The sequence below is a fragment of the Equus przewalskii genome, chromosome 12, assembly GCF_037783145.1.
Source record: "Equus przewalskii isolate Varuska chromosome 12, EquPr2, whole genome shotgun sequence".
In the NCBI taxonomy this organism is placed as follows: domain Eukaryota; kingdom Metazoa; phylum Chordata; class Mammalia; order Perissodactyla; family Equidae; genus Equus; species Equus przewalskii.
The window spans coordinates 16,879,151-16,900,677 of NC_091842.1; the positions used below are offsets into that span (position 1 = coordinate 16,879,151).

Here is a 21,527-nt window from a genome sequence, read left to right on the forward strand (position 1 = left end):
GACAACTGGGTAAATTGCTTAGCTCTTTGGAAAAGAAACAATTTAGACCCTTACAGCTCACCATACCCCAAAGTATATTTCAGATGGACTACAGCATTAAAGGAAAGAAAAGAAACCACAATAGAACCATACAGAAATAGATATGAATCTGGTCTCTGAAAGGGGAAGGGTTTTCTCAGAATGAAAGCTGTGGAAGAAAAAGCAAAGGAAAGTGAGAGTGAATCAGAGCTGATAAATATTAAAATAATCTATACATCAACCCAATAGAGAAATAACATGCCAAACTGGAAATATGTATGCCATAAGTACTATGGATGAGTGGATAATACCGTTAACATATAATGAGCTCTGCAAATGGATTTAAATAAAACTTTTATTTGAATAAGAAAGTAAAACATCCCAAAAGAAAAATAGACAAAGTACAAGAGAAAATACAAGTAGATGAAAAACCACATGAAAATGTTTTTATTTCATAATCAAAGAAATTAGAATAAAATTTAAAATACAATGAGGTAGCTTTTTTCCTCCTACCAAATGAACTGACATTGATTTTTGGTATGTGTTGATACTTTGCCAGCAAGGTATTGGTGATGTGAAAACCGCATATCCTCTGGTGAGAGTGTAAATTGAAACAAGCTTTTTCAAAAGCAGTCTGAACTACGTGTATTAAAAAGCTTAATGAGAGTCATACTTTCATCTCCACTCTTATCCCAAGCAAAATAATATGAAAGGAGGACAAAAATTTGAGAGTAAAATTGTTAATATCAGAGATTTTTTTGGATCAAAAGTTTTTAATTTAACTTGAAGTTTAGTTAAAAATATTATACTAATGTTTTGAAATATTTTGTTGCCATTTCAAAAGGTGTGTGCAAAAGTTTAATGACATGAGAAAAATATTGATCATATAATGCTTCAGAGGAAAAAGTCAGGATTATAAAATTGGATTAGCTACTAATTTAGATTGGAAGCAGGTCAGAGAATAGTGTGAGGAAATGGAGGTGATAGTTCTAATCACCTCTGGGTAGGGGAGCAGGCAGTTTTTGTGTGGGTACGTTGTCCTGTTCTCCTCATTATCACTAATGTTTATGTGATAATTTTATAATTAGAACAAAAATAGGGGCCCGCCTCATGGCCCAGTGGTTAAGTTTGCATGCTCTGTGGCGGCCCAGGGTTTCTCTGGTTCGGATCCTGAGTGCAGACATGGCACTGCTCATCAGGCCACGCTGAGGTGGTGTCCCACATCCCACAACTAGAAGGACCTGCAACTAAGATATACAACTAGGTACCGGGCGAGGGGGGTGGGGGGGGGGGTTGGGAAATAAAGCAGAAAAAAAAAAATAAAGGAAGATTGGCAACAGTTGTTAGCCTAGGTGCCAATCTTTAAAAAAAAGAAAAAATTTCTGGGAGTTTAGACCTGAGCAGTGTTACTCTTTGTTTACATTTTATACCTTCTTTCAGAATAACTTTTTAGTCAAATTCATTTCGGTGACAAAATTTACCATTTTTCAGACAACTGCATTTTAATGCTCACTCCTGCTAGTTCTTTTTATCTCATCAGACCCCAGCACAGTGGCAAAGGGACACAGACACCTCCAAGCAGGTGTCAGCCCTGGCGTTCCTTCCTCACCCAATAACAAGTGTTGGTGCCCAGGCCTACTTAGACAGGAAGTCGCTTATCCTTGACCATTAAATTTGTATTCGTCTCTTCTAGCTGGGATGTCTTAAAATAATTTTGAGAGAAAGCTATGTGGATGCTTGATGTCCTGACTCTTCCATGTCTGAGACATTGCTTTGCCCATACAGAAGTGCTGCAATGTGCACAGAAACATGGGCCGCCAACTCATTCACTCAGAATTCTGTGGTGGGCTCACACTGCCCTTGTGGCCTACACTGCTCCAGCCCCTAGTTCATTTTTCATTGTCTTTTTTTTCTTTAACCATTTTTATATGAAATGACACATATAAAATGTGCATAAAGCAGACATGTGCAGCATAAGAATATAAAGCAAAAATCCATGTAGCCACCACCTGGTGAAAAATAGAACATGCCAGCATCACCTCCACTTACCCTTTTTTAACCTTTAGTTCAGGAGCCACGTCCCCTAGCCTCTGAACTCCTCAGGTGGGCTGAGGACATTCTCGCTGCCCTAGCAGAGTTCAGTCATTGTACCACTCTTCCTGTGTCTGTCTCTCTCCTGATCGTGGACTACTTCCAGACAGGGCTCTTTTATCTTTGTGTTCATTAGATTTAACACAGTACCAGGCACTTACCAGGCTCTCAATAAATATTCATTAAGTTACTCAACGGTAGACTTAATGGCATAAACATTAGGAACAAAATTTAAAAGCCTAGCATTTTGAAATCTTTGTACGGAGCTAATATGCCATAAAAACATTAATCTCCTTAATATGTAAAGAGCTCTTGCAAATCTATAATAAAGTCCCTTGACATCCCAGTGGAGAAATAGATAATTCTCAAAAAGGGAAATAATTGCTAAACATAAAACATTCCAATTTACTATTAATTGTAAATTTATAAAAACAAGATATCTTTCTTCACCTCCCAAAACAATATTTTTTATTTTTTGTCACAGATAATTTTTATGTTATACTCTTTTAAAAGCTTTGTTAAACTTCATTAGACACATTTTTATTATATTGCTCTTGCTTATACATAAAAAGGAAAATATAAGCAAAATGCACTGCTAAAAGTATTTCTAAAATTTCATCACTTTCAAAATCTAACTCTTCTGAATTTCTTTTTGACTCACAAGTTGTCTGGGTTTTTTCCTCTAACGTATCCTTTGCAGCGCTGAAAGCATTGGCAATAAGCATTTCCTTAAAGCATCCATAAGAGAACTAAAGGCACGGTGTTGGCCTCCTAAGCTGGCCGTGCCACACTTTAGAGATAGCTTGCTTTGGACTGTTTGTGTAACATGTCTGATTCATCGCTTGTCCTACCCCTCTCCACAGATTTTTAGTACCTTGTATTTAAAAGAATACTTCACCTTTGTCTTCAGATTTTTCTCCCCAAGCTAGTGCTCTTTCTTTCCCTCCGGTTCTATTGAGATATGGTTGACATACAACATTGTGTAAGTTTAACGTGTACAACACGTTGATTTGATACACTCATATATTGCAAAACATTTATCACTATAGTGTTAGCTAACACCTATATCACGTCACATAATTACAATTTCTTTTCTGTGGTGAGAACATTTAAGATTTGCTTACTTTGCAAGTTTCAAGTATATAATATTAGCTATAATCACCATGCTGTACAATAGATACCCAGAATTTACTCACCTTATAACTGGAAGTTTGTACTTGTTGACCAACACAATATTTTTAAATGGTGAAACTCAAGATGGATAAGTATTTACGTACCTTATGGATGGGAATATAAATTTGTTAAAAGCTCCCAGAAAGCAGCTGGGCAGCATGTTTTAAGAACATTAAGGTGTCCATACCCTTTGATACTATAATCCCAGTTCTAGGATTCTATTCTTAAGAAAATATGAAATGTGAATAAAGCTTTATGCATAAAGTTGCTCACCACAGTCAAATTGAACAAAACTAAATTGTCCAAAAATTGGGGAAAAAATTAACTGATTGCGTGAAAGAATTGTGAACAATTGTTACTTTCTTCTGTATTTTCCAAAATATCTCACTGAGATGGTGTTATTTTTATAATCTTTAAAAAATGTAATTAAAAATCTGCTCTGTTGTCTAAATCTAGACAGAATTTAGGTGCACAAAAGCAGAGTGCCCCTTGCTTCCCTTCTTGATTTATCACTGGTTAGTTTGGTTTCCATGGAGACTATAATCTGGGAGGAGTACAAGGATACACGGGGAAGACCAACAATGTTGCCGTTTTCCTACTTGAGATTTCAGGGTTGTGGGTGGGATGGACACCAGTGTAGAATTGCAGTGCGTATGGAGGTCCCAATTAGATAAGTTCTTACTTGCTCCCAAGGAGCCATGCCTAGGTTCAGGGGTTTTGTCTTGGGGACTTTTGTCTGTTCCTCCATAGATGCATTCCAAACACCTAGGATGGTGCCTGGCACAGCATAGGCATTCAGTAAATATTTTTTTAATTCATAAATAATTGCTTCTAGAGCTTTTCATGATGGCAAGGTTTTTGTTTGCTTTTTTGATTACTGTTTTTCATACCTCTATGCCAGTAATGACCTGAGAAGCTGACCTGTGGTTCCCAGGGTTATGAAAACCAGGGTTGGTGCCAAGGCCCACTTTGGATAACCAAAGAGTAACCAATGTTCCTATGTCCAAAAGTTCCCTGAGATCCTCTTTCATGCTGGGGACAGGAGAGCTGTGTGGTTGTGGGAGTCACAGGCAGAGGGCTAGTGCCCGCACCATCCATGGAAGGATTTTGTCTCTTGCTAAAGTGATCACCCCACAGACTCAAGCCTTGGTCCTTACTTGGAGGGTCGCATGGCCTCTCCATCAAGAAGTCGAAACTCGGGCATGGTGGAATGATAGCAGGGCAGCTGTACTTCTACTGGATGAGTTCTGATGGGTAATGTTTTGCCTATTCCTGCAGCTTCGCAACAACAAAGCAAAAGATGTCTGCTTGGACCAGGGGCCACTGGAGAACCACACAGCAATATTGTATCCGTGCCACGGCTGGGGACCCCAGGTAGGAGCCCATCTCTGACCAAGAAGTGAACTCACCAGCCCACAGGGGATTTGTTGGACTTCTGTAGCTTCTGTTGTCTCTACTTTGTAGTTGTTATGTGTTCTAAGATTTTAAGGAGGAGGTTAGGGACTTTCTGGTTGTTTCTCTATAGGAGTTAGGGAAAAGATTCATAAGTGATTGCATCAGCACAAGTATTAAGAGGATCAGTGGACATGTTTCATACCAAAAGGAAAATGTGCATAAACTTCAGAGTCATTTGCCAAAGGCAAGCATATATCACATGTTCATATGTTGTAATTATAAGCAAATGTGTCTGCTTACAACTTCAAAGAAATAGTTAGCAGCTTCCTTTATGAGAACCTGATTGACATGTCCATCCTGAAAGGCCATCATCAGTTTGGTGGTAACTATGACCTGGTCTTCAAGTGATGGTACAAGAGCCAAGCACGGAATGGGAAGGAAGAACGTGCTTCCAGGAGAACAAACAAGAAAATTCAAAAAGGGTAAAACGATCAACCAACAAAGTAAAAATAGAGCTTTGGTAAATGAACATCCTTTGACAACTTTGTGCTAGCCAATGGTGTGTGTGCACAAAGAGCTTAGCAGAAAGTCCCTAAGATTTGGAGAAAACATATACAAAAATGTCGCTAGACTTGACATTCATAAAAAATAACATTATATCAACCAATCATAATAACAGGCAAGGTATGAAACATTTCTATTCTATTCCAGAAGAGCACTAGACTCTCTGAGTTTCAGTTTATCTGTTTATTTGTAAAGGGAAGACACTAGATAAAATGCCCTGTGAGCTCCCTTTGTCCTTCGTCTCTCTCATGTTCTAGGAACACACTCGTTCACATGCAGACTCACATTCACTGGTCATACACACATGCTCCTGCATGCATTCATTCAGGCTCATGGATTCGCTCTGCTCAAAGTGGTTTTGCTTTCCCATTAAGCCAGTACTTGAAAAGAGAAGAGTTATACTCCTTCTACTGTCACCGCGGGTAGTTCTCACAGTGCAGACCCTCAGCCTCCCTTTGGTGTGTGGTGGGTCCTCTGAAGGTGGACAGGTAATGCTAGACAGATGGAATGCTGAGTGCTTTGATCCTTGTAGCCTCTAGGAGGTGGCAGACAGCATGAGGAGACTGAGGCATGGAGGAGCAAGTGCCTGTGAGCAAACCAGGCTAGAACCCAGGCTCTCCAGCACAACCAAAGCACAGTAAATTCAAATCCAGTCCATTTAGTTCAAGATTGTTTACTGGGCTCTACCACTGCCTACAATTGGCTAAAAGTGCCCATGGGGAGCAGAAGGATGACCAAGAATCCTGGACCCACTCCTCTCCATCAGGAAGTAGGGCAGGAGCATCCAAAGTGAGATGGACTGAAGAATCCAGTGGGTGTCTTCATCCATCATTTACCATTCACTCAACAAATGTGACTTGAACACCTACTGCAGGTGCTAGTCACAGGTGGATATGCAGTTGGTGAGATAGAGTCCCTGCTTGTGAGTGGTTTACACTTGAGAGGGAGAGACAAGCAAAGGGGCAGGAGGCCCACAGCATGCCCAGTGTGGAAAGAACAAGGGAGCCCAGGGTACTGGGTGCCGGGAGACAGAGGTGGCCCAGACTGCCTCGAGCTGAGAATGCAAGAGGGAAGAAAGTGCTGAGAGAAGGGCAGAAGGGAGATGGAGGAGCAGCTCTCCAAAGGCCTGAGAAGGCATGCTCCGAGGCACTGGCTCTCACAATTCAGTGTGCAGCAGAATCCCCTGGAAGGCTTGGGAAAGCATCGACTACTGGGCCCGACCCCAGAGTTTCTGTGTCAGGAGGTCAGGGAGGGCAGGGGGCTGAGATTTTGCATTTCTAACAAGTTCCCAGATGATGTCAATGAAGCTGGACTGGGGAGTTTGAAACTTGACCCTGGAGGCACTGGGGAGCCACTGCAGAGTTCACATGGGGGTATGATATGTTTAGACTGGGCACAGCCAGTCCTGGAGGAGTACAGAGAGTATGGATGCTGTGGAGAAGTCTGGCCTTTGGTCCCTACTGACTCTCTAGTTTTCCCCTTCCAGGGACCGAGCAGTGAAGTGCCCTGGAAGCCTTGGTGACCAGGGGAGTGGGGGAGGAGAGCTGTGGCCTGCAGAGGATGATCATCAGCCATTTAAGAGACTGCATCTTGGGATAGGCCAGATGACAAGCCAACCATCCATTCCAGCTTGTCTCAAGTGAGACAGCTGGGAGAGGGAGATGGGGACATGGTGGCATTGGGCCAGGAGGGCAGCAGGAGCCTGGACACTGAGCCCTGAGTATGTCCACTCTGGGCCACATTGCTGTACATGACCATCGTTTTGGGAAATGCTGGGAGTAGCTTTTAGAACACTTACCTCCCAGGACTCTTTGTCCGGTCTTCTGAATAGGTAACATTTGAACTGAGTACTTATTAACTGTGACACAGTAGACACTATTGCATTTAGATATTTGCGTAATCAAAAACTGGCCTGTGAAGCCAACTACTGTGAATGAGAGAGAGTAAAGATGGTCTAAGAAGTGTCTCCCAGAGATCTGAGGCCTCCCTTATATGGCTCTAGGCAGTGGCTTTTTACTTAGGTGTTTCAGGGGAAGGTTTTCTGAGCCACTCAGAAGCTCTCAGAGGAACCTTAGGACCAGCACATTGAGGTGGCAGCATCTGTCTTCTGTGGCCCTGGGTCACCTTCTCCCAGGACCCCGTGCCCTCCCCATTGGCCCTGGCTACTCAGAACACCCTCTAATGCCCTTGTGATGCTCACAGCTCCAAACAGTCTGAGACAGACCCCTGTGAACTTGACCTTTCTCATGCTACTGTCCAGAGCCTTACTCCTATTGCATCCCTTCCCTCAGGGTCCCACCTGGTCACCTGCTAAACAGATCCAACAGGAATGTCTGAGTGGCCCCTCTCCTAGACAACACAGTCAAAATTTAATGAGAGTCTTTACCCTGAAGATGGCCACCTGCTTTCTCCCTGCCCAGCATCAAGTTCTCCTCCCCTGCTGGGAACTTAGTGGCATTCACAGCACAGTGCCGAGGCCTTTGCTGGGAAATAACTGGAATTCATCTTTCACCAGTTCCACCTGCATGCAGAACTTTTCCAAATGCACGCTCCTGCCGTTTAGCTGATTATGGGATGGCAAACCAAATTAAGCTGCTCGGTTGCTCCCCCCAACTCCAAGATGAATACATATAAGTGGGCCCTGGTTGTTTTCCATCAGCTGATTTTTTTAAGCAAATCTAATGATGTTTTCTGTTCTACCACATGCTCTGAATTAGAGTGCATCCTTGGTACTGCTCTCCAGCTGCCAGGCTGCCCCTCCCCTCGCTCATCAAAGTTTCCTCCCCCTCCTTCCCAAACCCTCCATGCTGGGAGTCCTTTCTCCACCAGTCATGGGCCTTGGCATCTTTTTAAACTGCTTCATAAAGTGCTGTGGGCAAACAGCGACTAGTCAAAGCTCCTGTAACAAGGCAACTCCCAGAAGAAGGAATCGGTGTTCCACGAACATTGTTAGCTTAATTAATGGACTCTGTTGTAATTTATTAGCAAACAGCAATTAAACAGAGACAGAATAGGCACTGAGGAGGGTAATTTCCTGTCTTGCAACATGTGTTTGTCAACAAGATGGAAACGGTTCCCAGCCACTCAGAGAGCCTGCTCGCTCACAAGCGTTTGTCGGTGAGCTCATGACCTGCCTTGCTCTTGTCTCATTACTAATTTGAATTACACAAACAACCATTTCTTTTTTGAGCCTCAGTTTTATTTAAAAATAGGATGTCAAGGACACAGCAGCAGCTTTTGGTGTCAGCTTGACCCCATTTAGACAGGAGGTCTTGTCTGAGGAGATGCATGGCCCCCGACTCCACTCCAGGGTCTCCATGGGTCCCCAAGCTAGACCAGCCAAAGTCACCCCACAGGGGTAGCAACCGTTTGATACCCCTCCTCTGCCAGCCCCTTCCTGCTCCCTCTCTCAGCCCACCCGGTCAACCTGTCAACCTTCCCCAGCCACTGCTTCTGACTTCCCTTGAGGACAGAGGTCAAGAAGAGAGAACAGGGTGGGCAGTGCTGCTCCCAGGGGTGCAAATAGCATCTTCCTCAACTCTTAACTCCTCCTTGAATGGCTCTCTCAAATCCTAGCAGCTGAGCTGTTGCCCAAGGTCCCAGCAGTGCAGCAGGCCACAGACTATGTCCCAGCTTCATGGGACAGTCCTGAGTGCTCTGGGCCTGTGCCACGGCAGGCTTGAGACAGGGAGCAAAAATGCTGATGATAAACCCATTTCTGTTTTTAGCAACACAGTTGCTCCTGTTGGGCAGGTAATGACCACCCCCACCCACTCCGGTTACTAATGAGAAATTAAGATTCAGGTAGTACAGTGCCACTTTTCAAACTGAAGTCCTGTGACTCCTGGTCTTGGATACTGTGCTGTGCTATCGGTGCATTCTGGAGAGCATGTCTCATATCCTTGAGCCCCCAAATGTCCTCTAGCCCACTAGAAAGACTTGAAGCAAACATAGGGGCAGTGCTCGGCAAGTGGAATGTGAGAGGTGGGAGCACACAGCATGCTTGGGGGACAGTAACACTGAGGCTAGTGGTCCAGAGTGGCTAATAGGGACAGAGTAGTGACAGCCCGGGTGCCAGGATGAAGGGCCAGGCTCCCCGGCCAGCATCTCAGATGTCACTCACAGGACTGGGAGCCACCAGGAACTCGTTACAAATGCAGATCCCCGAGTCCAACCCTAGACCTACTGAAGGTGGGGCCTGGGAATCTGCATGGTAAGAATCATCTTCAAGTGCTTTATTTTTTCCAATCAACACAATTTATTGAGCATCTGTTCTGGGCCAGGCCATGTTGGCTTCCAGGTAGTGATCTATGTCCCTGTTTGCCCAGGATAGGCCCAGGTTATGCCTAGTGTCCCAGCCTAATTTTTTTTAATTTATAATACTATTTCAGTTTTTATATAATCGAGGTGGGTTTTTTCATTTTCAAGGTACATTCACTCTTTTTAATGCAGTTTTGCGACTTTTGACAAACACAAGTAACCTCACCACAATCAAGACATAGAGTGGTTCTGCCCCCGTCAGCATTCCCCTGAACCCCTGTGTAATTAATCCCACCCTCCGCCCCAGGTGTTTTTATACACATCAACCTTGAGGACCACGTGACTGGGAGTGTTGGTGGGAACCGCTACGTGGCTGCACCTGTGCGAATCTAAAACGTCCCTGCCAGCTCTGCTGCGGGCTCCTCCCGGAGCCTCCTCCCGGAGCCTCCTCCCGGAGCCTCCTCCCGGAGGTCTGCAGCTCTTCAGCAGCCTGGGCATGAGCAGCAAAGGGTTCAGTGAGGTGGCCCCGGGGAATTCAGGGAGCACACTTCAAAACAGCCACTAGCTTTAGTGGGACCTTCTTAAGACAGATGTGTGCTGTGGAGAGGGGAGTCAGGCTCTGTTCCGAGGACCTCTGTGATGGGATGGGCTCCAGGGAGGGCGTCAGAGGTGTGTCCTCTGTCACTACATTTTCTTCTTCCTCTCTCCTCTTTTCTGAGAAGCTCACATTTCTTCCCTCAGTTAATTCATCACCAGAATGACAGATGAGGATTCTTTTGTCCCATAATTAAATTTAATCTGATCTTGGACTTATTCTTTGATGGCTTCATCTTTTAAGTGATAAATCATCTAAACACCTTGTCATGATGATGCATTGTGCCAATAAGGCGCTAGTGCTCCCCTGGCGTGACAGGGCTCCCGTGAGCTATTAGCATGTGGAAAGCACTTGGAAAACACAGAAGTTAATGACATCCAGCAGCCTCTTGGCTTCCAGAAAAAGTCACGTAAGTGTCAGGGCTCAGGGGACGGAGCCATTGAGAGCACATTGAAATTAGCACCCAAGGAGAGATGGCTTTGCCCCAGAAAACAGCCTGTGATTTTGCAAACGGACCTCCCACATGAGTAAGACGCAAACCCAGTAATCCCTCTCAGTTCCTGGAAAGCAATATGAGGTCAAAGCAGGGGAATTTCGACCTTGTGGGAAAACGGTGTTGGAGGAGCGAGGGCAGGTACTTTTTATGCTGGAGAAGTCTACATATACACAAGAGAGCACAGAAAGCAGGAGAGAAAATGCCAGTGCTGTCTTACACATCTGAAATGCAACACCACAGAGCTTCTGAACTGCTCTTTTCCGATTCCTGTTTCTTATGCAATATTTTTACAAACCCTGCCCCTGCATTCCTGGGCAACACATAAATTTGCTTTGCTCATTGCAGATAGCGGGAATATTAAGAGCCTTTTCTTCGTTCCTCTGACTCATCTTCTCTCAAAATATTAAAAACATTTCTGATTTTATCATTTTGGCTTGTTAGTGCCTGCCTGCCAGGCCCGACCCCCCTGCAGCCCCCTAGTGCATCCCTGGCGCCTGCCCTTTTCGCAGAACTCCATGGGGTGCAGGGTTACTCCGCTTCCTGAGACCTTCCCGAGGCTTCGGGGGACCGAGCCTCTTTCTCTGCCAGGGGCTTTGCTTTCCTTCTCCATTTCCAGTTCACAGCTCCCTCTTTCTAATTGTCCCTGACAAGTGGGTCTCCAGTCCACACACAGAGAGTGGGAATGCTCGATTAGTAGTGTGCAGAGGTAAATGCACGTGTATTTCATTTTGCTTAAGGAGGACTCCAGGTTAAGGAGGAATTGCTGTACTATTTCTTTCTTTCCAGAATAGGTTGATGAGCTATTCTTTCCAGATAATCAGAACTATAATCATAAATTACTTGCCAGTAGAGATTCTTGTTAGAAGTTTTATATGTCTTAGAAGTTTAGTTGATTTTTCTCCAGACACCAAAAGTGATCTAGATGGGTTTTGTATTAATGTGAGGCTTAGAATAAGGAACTCACACTGAACAATATGGTGGTGGCCACATTTTCAGCTGAACCTTCCTACCTTGCCCAGAACTGTCAGATTCAAAGAAAGTCCCTGCTAATCTTTTTCTTTTTTTGCTAAAGATGCAAGAACATTACAGTGAGTTTGAAAAAGACAAATTTAAATCATCCATAATCCTGCCACCCTAAAACAGCTGTTATCATTTCTGAAGCTTGCTTTCAGCCTTTTTTTTTTTCCAAAAAAAAGATCTTGGTTTCTTAGGTTGTTTTCATATCACTGAGTTAATAAAGACACACTACTGCTTCTGAAGGACAAGAAGGGGGAAGGTGAAGCCACCTGGTGAAAAGGTTTTTAGTGTCCGAGCACTATGAGGGGCAGCAGAGTGGATGCAAGGTATTAGAAGAGCCTCGTCCCCTGCCCGCTCAGTTTAGTTCAGAGAGTTTCAATTTCTCTTTGGAGCAGCAGTGTCTGTTAAATGATTATTTTCAAAGACGTTGCTTGTTTGAAATGGAATTGATCTGAGAACATGGGTAATCAGAATTAAGAGCAGAGCCTGAGGAGTTTAGAGATAGTGGAATTCAGGCCATTGGTGCAGGATGTCAGGGCCTCAGGAGTCTGGGTTCCCCCTGGAAGAGGCTAGAGGAAGACCAAATGTGGGTAGCAGAATGTCCTAGACTGTCCTCATTGTACCACCTGCCTGGCTAGGAGCTAGGGGCTATGCAAAGTGCCACACATGAGACAATTTGCTGGAATTCCACCCACACAGGGACCACCGAGTGTACTATGGACACACTGATGTTGGTGCTAGAAAGGTGTGAAGGCCTTCTTCAAGTTGCTCTGTGACATGGTGGTGTCATTGCCAGCCCCCTTCCTGGGAGTACAGCACTGCAGGGCTTCCTCATGGCTTCCTCCTACAGCTTCAGGGGCTGAGGAGCATAGGTGATGGACTCTGCTTTCAGGGTACTCCTATCAATCATCTTGACTGCCTGATACATCTTCCAAAAGACTTGGTTCACATCTGTGACATTCCTGCAAGGCCTGAGTCTGTGGCCCTTCCATGGAGACCTAAATGTCAACCAGCCAAATACTGAAGGTGAAGCACAAGGAGCCTTGCAGGAAGGCTTTGCACAAGGACATGTGTTCTTATCAATCTCAGTACCTCCCGCTGAAATAGTTGGTCTGGCCATGAACAGGAAAGGGGATTTCAACTTGCGGAACATTTGGAGAGCCAAAGGTTCACCCGAGCACTCCAGGTATTGTGTCATTGCATAGTCTGTTGGGGATGAGGCTCCTAATATACTGCCAAGGCCAGCCAGGAGCTAGGCAGAGCAACCCATGGCTAGGGAAGGTCTTTGATCCCTGCATCTTATGTGAGACTGGAAATGAGGAGATGACACTTTGCACACATCCTGCACCAAAGTTAATTCTTCCGTGGTGGTGCTAAGAGGCATTACCTACCTGTGTGTTCTTGTGTTCGTCAGGAGTTCCACATCACATCCTGTGTCTCCCTGCTCTACAGAGCTCAATAAGTATTACAGAAAAGTCATTATTTGTAAGAGAAGAGTCTGTGAGGGATGGGAGCAGAAAGCCATTTATTGAGCCACTAGAGGCCTGAAATTGTGCTAAAAGTGCCTTAAATACATTATTTTACTTAACCATCATAACGTACCTGTGAGGTATGTATTACATGTCTGCTTTATGAATAAGGGGACTGAAGCTTGTTGAGATCAAATGACTTCTCCAAGTTCATAGAAATGGCGAAGTCAAGTTTTCAAACCCTAAGTGTTGGATTCTGGGGACTCAGAGATGTTATGGAAGTGTCACAGCCAGCCCATTTCATTGTTTCTTGCATTGTTTCTGAGAGGCCTCCCATCAGTCCCATTTTAAAGATGGGAAAACTAAGACTCCAAGACCAAAGATGTTGGGATGCAAAGCATGAGGGGGAGTGACCAAACATGAGGCCAGATCAATAGACAGGAGGTGCGTAGTGTAGAGCCCTGTAGGCTGTTAAGGAGTTTCAGCTTTGTGCCAGTGTCAACAGGAAGCCATTGAAAGGTTTTCAGTAGAGGGTTGGGGTTGGTCTGATTTATGTTTTGGAAGGGTCACCTGAGCTTGCAGTTTGGGAAGTGGATTAGAGAGATCTTGAGCAAGAGACAAGAACTGCAGTTACGAGACGGGATGATCTTGTCAAAAGTCAGTCACCTAAACTCCAGTAATGACAATGGGGATACTGAGAAGTAGACAAATTCAGAATCTGATTAAGGATAAAGTTAGACCCATACTTGACACTATGCACAGGGTTAAATTCCAAATGGATTAAGAATCTAAATGTAAAATATGAAACTATGCTAGTACTAGAGAAAAATGGGTGAATTCCTCTTTAACGTCAACGTAGGGAAAGGCTTTCTACTAAAACTCAAAATCCAGAGACAGCTAAAGAAAAAACTTATGTATTTGACTACCTTAAAATTAAAAAAGCTTGCATGGCAATATAACATCATAAACAAAGTCAAGAGACACCTGACAAACTGGGAGAAAATATTTGTAACATATAGCACAAAGGCTAATATCCCTATTATATAAAGGATTCTTAAACATTGAGGAGCAAGGGACTAAAAAATTGATAGAAAAACAGGAAAAAGGACACAGACAAGTTGCCAAAAAGATAAAAATGGTCCCCAAATAGATGAAAAAATGTTCAAACTCGTTCCTAATTAGGGAAATTCAGAGTAAAATTCTGAGATACAATTTCTCACCTATTAGATTCACAAAAATTTTAAAATTTGACAACATATTCAGTTGTCAAGGTTTTGGAGAAATAGCCACTCATATAGAGTGCTGGTGGAAATGCACATTGGTGCCACCTTCCTGGAGGGGAGTTTGGTAATTCCCATCAAAGCTACAATACCCTTTCTTTTGACCTGGAAATCCTACTTCTGGAAATCTACTGTGAAGGTTCATCTCCAACAACATGAAATTCCATATGTACATTGCAGTACTGTTTGCAATTGTAAAATATTAAAAACTACCTTAATGCCAATTCATGGGAGAGTGGTTGGTTGAAAAAGCTGGGGTACAGCTACATGGTGGAGTAGTACACAGCTGGAAAAAATAACAAGGACACTTTCTATGAACTGATAGTGATTTCTCAACATATTGTTAAGTGAAAAAGGCAAAGTACAAAAGAATATGTATAGTATGCTAACTTTCATTTCAGACAAATGGTAATATAAAAATAAATACCTGTCTCTGCTCACCTGTGCAAAAGAGATACAGGAAGGATAAACCAGGAACTAATGAGATTGGTGACCTAGAGGGTATGGATGAGAACGGGATGGAAAAATGTGGAATGGGAGCAGGAGAAAAGGAATGGAGAGTGACACCCTCTCTCCATGTGCCTTCTACGAAGTTCTGACTCTTAGAACCATGGTTATGTTTCAAGCAGCCAAAGAACAATAAATTCAACTCGAATGTGGGGAAGAGGCCCCACAACGGAATGCAAACAGTAAAAAGTTAGCCTAGCGATGTTATAAATGAGTGACATAACCACACTGAAAGGAGCAGGAAGAACAGCACTAATCTGTCACATTGAAGAGTTTGAACGATTTTGACCGGATACTCTAAGGTTAAAGGAAAAAAGAACCATTGCCAATACTGCATTCTAGTAAGGAAGCTTGTTTTCCACAGGGGTCTGGGCTAACGGTTCTGAAACTCCAGTATGTGTATACTAGGATTGAACCAGTAAGTACATAAAGTATAGGTAATGAGAACCAGGTTTCTTGCTGTTGGAGAAACAGGTTACAAATAAGGAAAGGGGGATGACTAGACTGAATCCTGGGATGTTGGATTGAAATATGAGGTATCAGTAGGAATTCACTTTATATGTATATAATATATATATAAACATATATATATATATAAAATATATGTACATAAATATACATATATAGAGAGAAAGAAATGTGGAAATAAATTTGTAGAAAATGTAGAAATAAAAATAATGTGTGCATGAGTTCTATATATTTCTTAGCTCTGAGCGGGCCTAGAAGCAATGAAAGCCAGTAGCAACGAACATATCTAGCTCAGATTTTGGATGATTCCAGGGAGGGAGCAGGGAAAATACAAGTTGAACCTGGAAAATCTTGTGATGCCAGAATAAAAGGAAATTCTCAAAAAAAGATGGTGGCTCGTCAAAGGACCACAGGAGCCACCTTGAAGAAGTTCCTAATGGCCAATTCTAGAACTATTTGAGAAGAAAATAAATAACAATAATATTGGATTGTCACCCATATAATAAAAACAGAGAATCCGCAAGTCCATACGGATATAAATAAATAAATGGCAGAAGGACAGCTCTTCCCTTCAGTAGAGGTCCGCTTGATCAACGTAGAAGGAATGTGGGAAATGGAAATCACCATTCCACAGTCATGACAGTAATAGTTGCTGCAATCCAGAGCTATCAATGGATGCTAAAATTAATGGGTAAATATAGGGTGAAAATAAGATATGTGCATAGTTTCAAAATATGTCCCTTTGTAAAGGGAAAATAGTAACTTTACAGTTGAGAAACCCAGAGGACACCACTGTAACCAAGTGATCAAGGCTAATGTCACCAGCAATAAGATATCATGTACCCCTGATCTGATGCCCTGAGAAGGGCACCACTTACCTCTGAGGTTTTCTTGCTAAAAACATGTAACTGTAACCTTAATCTAACCATGAGAAAACATCAGACAAATCCAAATTCAGGGTATTCTACTGCCCAACTGTGGGACTCTTCGAAAGTGTCAAAGTCATCAAAAACAAGGAAGACTGAGGAGCTGTCCCAGATGGAAAGAGACTAAGGAGACACAACAATGAAATGCAGTGTGGGATCCTGGATTGGATCCTGGAAGAGAAAACTGGCGTTCCAGTGAGGTCTGTAGGTTAGTGAATAGGATTGTCCTTGTGTTGACTCCCTGGCTTTGATCATTGTACTATGATTACATAAGATGCTAACATTAGGATAGGCTGGGGGCTAGGTATACAGGAACTGTCTAGGCTATTTTCACAGCTTTTTTGTAAATCTGAAACTATTTTGACATAAAAGTTTAAAAAACTGTTTCAAATGTCGAGTTGGCTGGAATTGTTGGTTGAGAGGTTGAGAAAGGGATGAGGGAGGCAAAGGTGACACTCAAGTCCCTGGTTGACTGGTGGATAGTGGTACCATTTGCTGGGATTGGTGACACAGGTTTTGGGGAAGGAGAATAAGTTCTGTTTGGGGCATTGTGAGTTTGGGGCGGGTGGGCCTTGGGAATACCAACAGTGATGTCCTCCAGGCAGCTGGACATTCCAACCCAGTGCTGAGGACAGAGTGGCAGAGGCAGATAAGTCTCCGGGTACGTGCCAGATGAGGACAGAGCAGTGGTCCTAGGACAGACCCTAGTGCAGCTCCACATTTTGTGGGTGACAGAGCCAGAGCAGTTGACACCAGAAAGGCGGTTGTCACACCAATCAAGCAACAGCAGAGTCAAATGCTGCTAGCCAGAAGACCAGTAGCTAGACTACGCTGTCTGTTAGATGTGGTAACAAAGAAACTGTGGGTGAGAGGACTCTCCACAGAGCGTGGAAAGGAAGCCAAACTGGAGTGGGTGCAGGGGAGAAAGGGAGGTTAGGAAGTGGAGACACGATGGAGAGAACTCTCCAGAAGCTCAACTTTGAGGGAAGGTGAGAAGACCCGTGAGGGGGCAGCGAGGGCCTGGAACTAGAGAGCGCACGTTTAATGAAGGGGAATGAAAGACTAAAGAGAAGGGAACTAGTTACGTTGCTAAAATATTAGTGAAAAATCCAGAAACACTGAGGATTAATGCTCAGAAAGTAAATGTTCTGTCATCTTAATCTGAGCAAAACTGTACCAAACACTAAATTTCCCCTAGTTCAAATTATGAGCTATTGGAGAAGAAGTGTAGGCCTTTTTTTCCTCCTTGAGAGGAATTCATTGATTCACCTCAACAGAAACATGGAACTCAATTGACCTACCAGCCCCAGTTTACCCTTCTGAGAACCAGTGTCCAGCCCACCCAGCATAGCTTGCAGTGCTGAAGGCCCCAAATTCCTGGGAAGGGCAATATTCCAGGGCAGTGTTCTCTCCAACTGAGGAGGCTGTGGCACATGGTGGGCAATCTCCAAATGGTGAATGTTGAATGAAGCGCACACAAATGGCATATCAGCTGCTGGCAGGGAAGGGACCAGATGCTTTGGCCACGCCCATGTCGTGGCCATGGGATGAGCCCAGGGTGGCTGCAGCCTGGCACAAGCTCCGGGATATGTTTGTGGGCGCAGGTGGGAGGGCGGAGACAGGCAGCCTGAGAGAAACCAATCTGGTTGCAGACATTCACAAAATGAGGAGGGAGAAGCCACTGTGCCAGTGGGAGTTTTGGCTTCTAGAATCAAGAGAAAAAAATATAGTCTCTTCAGTGGAAGGAAGAAGAGGGGAAGTGCCCTGACTTTTGCAGGGTCATTGTCATTGGTTAAATAACATTATGCAAATGAACAGACCCAGAACAAGGCCTGGAGTAAAAAAGTAGTGATGTTAGAAACCTGGACCTGAATCTCACGTGTTGGTTCCATTTCAGAGCATCTTCACATCCACTCTCACTCATGAACATCCTAACCAGGCTTATGTCTACCTCCTCTGTTAAGGCTCTGAATTCCTGGATCGTTGAGGCTGATCAAGGCTGGCATCTACTAAATGGTTTGCCTGGGATTCATCAGGGAACATGTCAGGAGCAGAAAACAGGGGGAAGTCTTTTCCCCCCACTGCAGAGGTGTGAAGCAGGGGGCGGTGAGTCCAGGATGAGAGGCCCTGAGGGCTAAGGACCCGAGAGCATCAGTGGAACACAGGCTGGCTTTGGGGATGCAGAGCTGAGTGCCAAGAGTCCAATCCCAGGCCCAATCCTTCCAGGAATCCAGCCCATTCCAGTCAAGGGCACATATACTCTGAACCAAGCCAGGGAAATGAAGTGGGGTTGGGGAGGAAAAGGGAAGGAGCAGAGCAGGGGGCCGGCCCCAGCCTTCCCTGGGTCAGGCGTCCAACACAAGCAACCCACTGACCCAGCCCAAGAGAACCTGGTGTGCTGGGTAGCTGGCCCAGGGTTCTCAGCTGCCCAGCAATATTATTGAAGCCTTGGGGCAGCAACCCTTGGACAAATGGCTCTGAGAAAGAGCAGGAAGCCTAGAGTGGCCGAGTGCTGGGAAGCAGCTAGGGTCGGGAAATCCTGGCCACATGAGGCCACACAGGAGCCTAGAAGGAAGAAAAGAAGTCTGCAGTGAAGCAGAAACAAGTCCCCAGTTCTCTACCAGTACGTGAGGTCAGGGAAAATAAGAATAACAAATAGACAGGGTTTACCATGAGCACATCCTCTTATGCATTTATTTAATTCTTTAACTATCCTATGAGGTAAATCCTAAAGTTATCCCCTTTTTGAAAATGAGGAAACGGAGTCCCACGGGCTAAAGTAACTGGTGCAAGGTCATAAAACCGTTCAGTGGCAGAGCTTGGATTTCTTAAGCAGGCTCCACAGTCCAGGTCCTTAACCGTAAGATATATGCCTCTTTGATAACATAGCACAAAGCCAGGAATGCTGTCTCAGGTGGCAAAATGAGAAGGTGATCTAAGTAAGATCACACTAAAAAGGGAGCAAAGTGTCTGCCAACACTTCCGCACTGTGCCAGGATACAATCCTCCCTTCCTATTTCATATACAGAGACAAGAAAGAAATGCATCTGTTTTTTGAAAAATAGAGTCTGTCTTATTGAAAAAATAAGAGTCTTTGCTACTGTAACTAATTTAGCCATCAGGGTGAGCTTCAAAGGCCTACTTAGGCATTTGCTCCTGGTCCCTGGGAAGCTGGAGTGGCCTACACTGCTACCGTCCCCCTCCCCCTTGACTCTTCCAGCCCCCATCCTGGTGTCCCCACACTCAGGATCCCTCTCCAAGAGGCCGCCACCTCTCTCCACAAAGCTCTGTAGGCCAGACCTGCCATCCCCCCACCTCCATCAGCGCTGCCCCAATCCATCCACTCATGGACCTGTCTCTCCAGGAAAATCAACGCAGGGTTGCACAAATATGTCTCCCCATTCATTCTAAGTAGCAAGTGCATCTTCTGGAAACATGATGCTTTAATCCAGCATGCTGAATCGTAATGGTGTAAGGGAGAAGACTGAGGAGGGAGGTCGTTGGGACCATCCCACCCCCAGGAACTGGCTGTCTACAAACAAAGACCTGGTTCTATAGCGTGCCTTTAAGCTCCCAGATATATTTTTAAATCAACTTTATTGAAGTATAAGATACATATAATAAACTGCACTATTTAAAGTGTACAATTTGATGAGTTTTGACAGTTGTACACACCTGCGGAACTGCCTCCCTAATCAATATATAAAACTTTTTCATCCCCTGCAAAGTTTCCTTCTGCCCTTTGGGTCCACCCCCAGCTCCCAGGCATCCACTTGGAGATACAGCTGGAGACATTTTTTCTGTCTTCAGTTTGGGATCTGGCATGCCCTAGACAGTGACTGAGAAAGTCTGTTGTTTTGAAGACTGTACACATGCACATGTACTCACCAGAAACCATTATGGTGGCTTCACCGAGCCACAAACATAAATTCACCCCAAAGCAGGTGGGAAACAATGGAACCCTTCTCTCTGTCTTTTGAGTAGGAACTGGGTAAACTGCATTTTTCATTTAGCCTTGGCTTTCGACACTGACTAAGCTTGATTTTAAAGTGATGAGAAAGACCCTTAATATGGAAGCAATTACAAACTGTGTTTTTATTGACAAGCCGATGGATTTTGCTGTGTTCCAGAGTCATTCCACAATTATTTGGCTGGTTTTTGATTATCTGGCTATAACCTGCATGTTTTAGTTTTCCCTGAAGGCTATTAAATGTGGGTTAGTAGTTGTGTGCGCCTCTTAGATCATCTGAAATAGAAAATTCCTTTTTCTCCTAAATGAGAATTAATTGTATTTGAGCTCAGAGGGTTTTTTCCTAATGCATTAGGGTTGTGGATAATGACGTTCATTTCTCCTCGTGGGCGCAGCAGCCAAACCTAGAATAATCCCATTCAATTCAAAAGACATTTATAGAGCATTTTCTTTTTGCTAGATATTTACTTGGCCCTTATGCTGGATAAAAATGTGTAGGATGCTGTTGTCCTGAAACAACAGCAACAACCAAAATCTGTAGCAGGCAAAGACACACTCATAGAATGCACAATTATGTAAGCTGAAAGAGATCAGATCTGGGCGGAGGCTTTGTGGAGCCAGTGAGATGGGGTGGGGGTAGAGTGGGAATATGCTCTATACAGGGAAGACTGTTGGCTCTCCTCAAGTCATCCTACACACTAAGCCAAGAAACCAGGAGTTAAGCCTGAAAAGATAAGTTGGGGCTATGTGGTGGAAGGCCACAGTAAATAGTTTATTCTTAAATCAGTAGGCAGGGGAAGCAATTGATTTGAACCTATGGGGTAGGACAGATGGAACTGGGAAGGCCTAGAGGCAGGAAGACCAGTTGCAAAGCCGCTGCTGCAGCTCAGTTCCCAGAAAAGTCACATCTGGAATTTTAGGAGGAAGTGTATGAGAGAGACGGATGGAGGCAGAAAGTGTAAGACTTGTAACTTTGTGGATGAGGAGGTTGAGGGAGAGGCAGGCGGTAAAGGTGATTCAAGTTTGCAAAATCTAGAGCTGGGAAGAGATCAGGACAAGGGTGTATAACAGGGAGCCAGCTCTGGAGAAGTGAGAGTCAACAAGTTTCAGGCAGTTATACCCTCAGAAGAGGAAGCTTCACCCATTGCTGCTCAGTGGAGCATGTGATGTGTAAACGTCTGCTTCTCCTCCTATTAGCAGGATAACCTTGGCAACAGTAGGCATCATAGTGAGGTGACAAATTCCACAGATAGTGACTTGGCCACAGTTTTGTGGTAAGCCTATAGAAAGAAGGTGAT

General features: G+C 44.1%; 1 protein-coding gene across 5 annotated transcripts in view; it reads left to right on the forward strand.

Moving 5' to 3' along the window:
- Window positions 1–21,527, forward strand: part of GALNT17 (polypeptide N-acetylgalactosaminyltransferase 17) — a 456,580-nt gene that overhangs the window by 424,237 nt on the left and 10,816 nt on the right. For all 5 annotated transcript variants that reach the window (XM_070567804.1, XM_070567807.1, XM_070567805.1 and 2 more), the window contains one exon: window positions 4,561–4,656. In XM_070567804.1, the coding sequence (XP_070423905.1) occupies window positions 4,561–4,656 (96 nt within the window). The remainder of the gene's footprint in view (window positions 1–4,560; window positions 4,657–21,527) is intronic.